Source organism: Oncorhynchus tshawytscha, linkage group LG20 (assembly GCF_018296145.1).
Source record: "Oncorhynchus tshawytscha isolate Ot180627B linkage group LG20, Otsh_v2.0, whole genome shotgun sequence".
Taxonomy (NCBI): Eukaryota; Metazoa; Chordata; class Actinopteri; order Salmoniformes; family Salmonidae; genus Oncorhynchus; species Oncorhynchus tshawytscha.
The window spans coordinates 5,068,755-5,075,090 of NC_056448.1; the positions used below are offsets into that span (position 1 = coordinate 5,068,755).

General features: G+C 43.2%; 1 protein-coding gene across 1 annotated transcript; it reads right to left on the reverse strand.

Annotated features, from left to right (window-relative positions):
- Nucleotides 1-320: 320 nt before the first annotated feature.
- On the reverse strand, nucleotides 321-6,061 carry LOC112219670 (relaxin-3). The gene is made up of 2 exons (XM_042302092.1): nucleotides 5,479-6,061; nucleotides 321-1,302 (listed from the first exon to the last, which is right to left on the reverse strand). Exons 1-2 carry the CDS (start codon nucleotides 5,654-5,656, stop codon nucleotides 920-922), a joined length of 561 nt encoding a protein of 186 aa, XP_042158026.1. The 5' UTR covers nucleotides 5,657-6,061; the 3' UTR covers nucleotides 321-919.
- Nucleotides 6,062-6,336: the final 275 nt, after the last annotated feature.

Genomic DNA, 6,336 nt, shown 5'->3' on the forward strand with positions numbered 1-6,336 from the left:
GCTGACTTAGCACAACTAGCTGCAGGTCTGGGCCACCAGCTAACTGTTATTGTTTCCATGGTAAACCAGGAGAGTAGTAGAGGAGAGAAGCTATTAAGGGAAAATAAGAGCTTATTTTTCCTTAATGCCTGACTGTTACCATGGCGTCAGCTACAGTAAACATTGAGTAATGGCTAACAATGTGGTTTTACCCCAGGTCGAATGCAGACATGAAATTATTTATTTTTGATGAACCTAATAAATACCAATGTGTAATTATATAGCGAGCACATTTTTTTGCTTTCCCATTTAGTGGATGAGACATTGACGTGGACAAGATGTGATTTCCAAAATAGACTTTATATTGATGTTCAATGAGTTGTACATTTACATACACTTAACATATGTTCACAGTATTTCAATGGGGTATTCTTGGTGGGGATGCATTTTAAGTCATTCAAACAATTGTATTTCTCAGGGAAGTGCTCTTGCTTCAGTAATTCATTTAATGATGAAACAACATTTGAGCAATAACACATGCAAACTATTTGCCTTGCACATTATACAGAAAAGTTTACAAAGCCATTTTAAACAGCTAGCCCGTCGTTTCCCAAACCTGGTCCTCGGGACCCCAAGGAGTGCACATTTCGTTTTTTGCCCTAACCACTACACAGCTGATTTTGAATGATCCAAGCTTGATGATTATTTGAATTAGCTGTGTAGTGCTAGGATAAAACCCAAACGTGGGGTCCTGAGGATCGAGTTTGGGAACCCCTGAGCCAGCCTGTGTTAATTTCTCCCATCAACAACCTAGTCAAACACTGAAAAGAAAACAGCTAACCTTTCACCCACACTCCAATAACACAGAGAGGTGTGTGGTCAGATAAACCCAGGCTAGCGCAGCTCTACCTCCACCATCCTGTTGCCCACTGCCCCAGTCTCAGCACAGACGCCCAATGTCATTCTTAGTGCAACCCTGGTTGCAGCACATGCCAGCTACGCCCAAGGAAAAGTTGCTCTTTCGCCTGTTGCGGCGTTGCCAATTGACGCTTGGGCTCCTGGCCAGCTCTCTGGTTCCCCCCACTCCTCCCAACACCGATGCATAATTCTGGAGCTCTTCACTGGGGTCGAGGTTGGCCGCGGACCACCTATGGTCTCCCACTCCACCCAGGAGTGAGAGGAGTTCAGCCAGGGAGGTAGGGGATGAGGAGGAGAGCTGGAGAGGGTGGTCTGCTACTGCGGCCTGGTCCAGACCATGAGGCCAGTTGAGTCTGCTGTCCTTGCCCTCTCTGACATCACTATGGGAGCTGGCATGGAAGAGATCTGGAAGAGGTCAGAGCATAGGGAGGGGGCAGTCAGTAGGGGTGAGTACACCTCTTGGTTGTCATCATCCAATCAAGATGAGCCGATAACTATCTGATCAAGTATTGTTGCTTCTATAGAAGGTTTTAAAACGTCTCCTTTTCTGCCGACTACCTCTTCATTGTGACCAGATTCCCTCATCCCTCCCTGTATGCAAACGAATCCAACCTGCCTTGGACCTTCCCTTATGACACAAGCTGTGTAAATCAACAGGAAAAAAAAGCATACTTTTATATTCAATAGTTATACTCACATAATTACGGCTTACTTTTGTTACCCAACAAATTTAATACTGGGCTTAACACTGTCCCGATAACCTCGCCAGCTCATGCACTACTTTTTATTCCAAATGATTTGTAATTGCGGAAGTGGCCTCGCTCATGCTTACAGAAAGCTATGCGCCTTTACGAATCAGTTTGGACATCTTCTGCACTTTATTGCTAGCTATTAGTCTGGAAAATGCTCAGATCCACAGAATATAATAGAACAGAATTCAATAAAGATTTTGCCTTCGCCTACACTAGACCTAAACAGTTCTACCAAAGGAACAGAAATGTAACATGCTGGGAGAATGACTGTGGTTCCTTCCAAATAATTGATCAGTGATAATTCCAAAACAGTCACTTTCACTCATCGAGGGTTGATAGACTGATATAGGCCTACTACAAATGTGTTGGGGATGATGTGATGGACGATGATGGAGTCACAGTAGAAGAGCGCAGTGCCTGACAAGTGTATGGCAAGGTACATTATGTGGACACCTGCTCTTTGGGCATTAATATGGAGTTGCCCTCCCCCCTGCAATAACAGCCTCCACTATTCTGGGAAGGCTTTCCACTCAATGTTGGAACATTTGCTTCCATTCAGCCACAAGAACATTAGTGAGGTCAGGCACTGAGGCCTGGCTCGCAGTCGGTGTTCCAATTCATCCCAAAAGTGCTCAATGGGGTTGAGGTCAGGGCTCTGTGCAGGCCAGTCAAGTTCTTCCACAACGGTCTTGACAAAGCATTTCTGTATGGACGGGGCCATTGTCATGCTGAAACAGGAAAGGGCCTTCTCCAAACTGTTGCCACACAGTTGGAAGTACAGAATCATCTAGACTGTCATCATATGCTGTAGCATTAAGATTTCTCTTCACTGCAACTAAGGGGCCTAGCCCGAACAATGAAAAACAGCCCCAGACCATTTTTCCTCCTACACCAAACTTTACAGTTGCATTAGGGCAGGTATTGTTTTCCTGGCATCCACCAAACCCAGATTCGTCCATCGGACTGCCAGATGATGAATCACATCACGCTTCACCAATCCAGAGAAGCATTTCCACTGCTCCAGAGTCCAATAGTGGCGAGCTTCACACCACTCCAGCCGACGCTTGACATTGCGCATGGTGATCTTATGCTTGTGTGCGGCTGCTCAGCCATGGCAAGCCATTTCATGATGCTCCCGACTAACAGTTATTGTACTGACATTGCTTGCAAAGGCAGTTTGGAAATTGGTAGTGAGTGTTGCAACTGAGGAAAGACCATTTTTACGCACTGCAGCTCTCGGCGGTCCTGTTCTGTGAGCTTGTGTGGCCTACCAATTCACGGCTTAACCGTTGTTGCTCCTAGACATTTCTACTTTACGATAACAGTACCTATTTGACCGGGGCAGCTTTAACACCTGTCAGCAACAGGTGTGGCTAAAATATCAGAATCCACTCATTTGAAGGGGTGTCCACATATTTTTGTATATCGTATATATTGTAGGCCTAATTTTCCACCTGTAGGCTTTAGAGCCAGAGTGGATTTTTATACAATTTCCATAGACAAGCCACTATTATATACTGGACAAACACAACATGTAGTGTTAGTCCCATGTTTCATGAGCTGAAATAAAAGATCACAGAAATTTTCCATATGCACAAAATGATTTCTCTCAAATTTTGCACACAAATTTGATTACATCCCTGTTAGTGAGCGTTTCTCCTCTGCCAAGATAATCCATCTACTTGATAGGTGTGGCATATCAAGAAGCTGATTAAACAGCATGATCATTACACAGGTGCACCTTGTACTGGGTTCAATAAAAGGCCACACAACACAATGCCACAGATGTCTCAAGTTGAGGGAGTGCAATTGGCATGCTGACTGCAGGAATGTCCACTGGAGCTGTTGCGAGATAATTTTATGTTCATTTCTCTACCATAAGCCGCCTCTAATGTCGTTTTAGAGAATTTGGCAGTACATTCAACCGGCCTCACAACAACCAGACCATGTGTAACCACGCCAGCCCAGGACAACCACATCTGGCTTCTTCACCTGAGACCAGCCACTCGGACAGCTGATGAAAATGTCTGTCTGTAATAAAGCCCTTTTGTGTGGGCCTATGATCTCCCACCCATGGCCCCGCCCCTGCCCAGTCATGTGAAGTACATAGATTAGGGCCTAAGTAATTTATTTCAGTTGACTGATACTTTATTTAAGAAAAACTCAATCAAATCGTTATTTGTTGCATGTTGCGTTTATATTTTCGTTCAGTATAAATAGCACTTTTTTAATATCTGATAATAGCAACATGAATTAGGGCTCTGTTCAATCTGTAACGATGAAGAGTTACAAGATTCCGCTATAGCCTATAAATGTAAAGGTAATTTCAGAATGAACCGATATAAGTCAAGTCTACTGCGAATGCAGTTTCCGCGGGAACATACATTTTTACATTTCAACCACGATGCTGAGCTGCATTTCCGAGATGCGGTTCGAATACAGCCCACAATACAAAAATGTTAATTAAACGGTCAGCATTTCATTATCTCTATCATCCACAGCGCTGTCCAGAATGAACGGTGGGCGTTGGTGGGATCATGGGATGGCCACAATACTGCATCCAGCTCCAAATAAAAATGGGCTCTGGGTTATCCCATTCCCACTCCTGCTATTACAGTCATTGACCTTTCTTTAAGATGTTTTCAAATATTTGATGATGCGCTGGCATTGGACATGTGAACCCTTTCTCGTGAATTCGGAACGATATCTTCGTAAATGTCTTTATTTCTATACGTGTTATCCAATTCTGATTGGACTATGGCATCCGACCACAGTGCCAGAAGGCACTTGGTTTCGATTGAAGACCATGATCTTAATTCTGGAGGATTTGTAGAGGTAACCTGTCGTTGTCCATACTTAATACCTCGACTGGCCGGTGTGATGTATTTTATGAGGGCGGGACAACCGTGAAATTGGCCAAATGTATAGGCTATGCTTTTGTTGTCAGGATTTGTTTATACTTCGAGAATATCCTGACAAGATGCGTCTTGTCTACCTCCGGAGGTGGTCAGAAAGATCTGATCAAAATCAGTTCACAATTAATATTTTGATTGTCTATCGGCCTGCCTGTCGACAAATATGGGCACAATCAGAATGTGAACAAGAGACAAGAGAACAAGAGTATTTTAGAGCCAGGTATAAACGAGACTAGTGAGACACTCATTATGTATTTATTTTAATCTACACTTTAATAAATAGACTCATGTAAATGCATACAATGACAGTGAAAATCCCCCAAAATGCTGGGTTCTTTTTTTAATTTCAGTAAAAATCAGAGGTTACTGCACGGACAGCTATCACGGTCAGAAACCGTGCAGAGTACATTGCAGGTCCACCGTACTAATAATTGAAAGCGCTCTTAACTTTTACATAGGAAATTACAAAATAATGTTGATTGCGTTTCAATTAGTATACTTCTCAGTAATCAGTCCAACAGGGTACCATATTTCTAGAGGAAAAAGCAGCGATCACTATTTTCTAATTCTCCAACCAACTGTGGGTGGTTCAGAAGTAGGCTATCACTATCACGCTGAAACGTCTCTCCATCGTTCTCTGGGACAGAATTGACCAAATGTACCAAAATCTTGATTGAATAGATGCGCCGTTATTTCAAAAACCTAGACTGCAAATGTGGATTTTTAGACCATAGCTTGTTGTATCTTTTCAAATCGAAAATAAGACTGAGTAGGCCTACCAAAACGATTTAATGCGGTGCCCAAATCACATGAGATTTACACAATACGTCTTACTGCAGCTGCGGAGAAAAGTACAAGTTTGACCAGTTCAACATCATCGACAAGTGTTTGCATGAATAACTGTAGCTACTTACCCAAGTCTTCATCTAAGGACCGTTTCCAACGGGACCCGCCGCACGTGAAGATAACGGCTCTTATGAACTCTCTGCCGCACAGTTTCATCCCATTGTCTCGCGATAGGCTTTGAGTGCTTGTACACATTAACAAAGTACCAACACACACAAGGATGACAAAGGAAAGCTTTGGTAGCATTTTCAGTTTAGAGCTGGTTGGTTTCCTTGAGAGAGATGAACTAAAGTTACCCTACAGTGTGTGTGGTCCTGGTGCAGGTGTGTTCTGAGATGCTATGCTGTTCAGTGAGTCCACGTTCTCTTGTCAATGTAGACTTCAATAGGATGTCATTAGGTACCTCACTATCCCGTGATGCTTCTTGTGGTCTGTTTGCTACTGGTCCATCTTTTATAGTCACTAACCCCACACCATTACCATCCTGGGTGTGAGTCATATTACTCTACACTCCATCCACCTCTGCCTGATAACAACCCCCAACAATTGCACACAGGCTTGCAAGAGTGGCCCTGGAAGATGTTTAGGGGTGGGGGTGCTTACATTTTTTGGTACTCTCATACAGGATTAGTAAAGTCCTAGTGCACTACTTTTGTAAGAAAAAATATACCACCCCCACACACAACTTGAAATTCTGATTCATCTGGGGGTGCTGCAACATGCTCAGAACCCCTACTTCCCTAGCCACGTGTGCATGCTCTCTCACACACAAAGAATGTGTAGAAAAGGATTCCAGACACTTTAGATACATAATAAATAATGAATTCATGTTTTTTTAATACGTATTCTGGGTATAAATCCTTTCGTGTAGCAGAATTACAGTGAAATGTCACTGTTCAGATTTGGTGTTTGGAAACAGCTCAGAG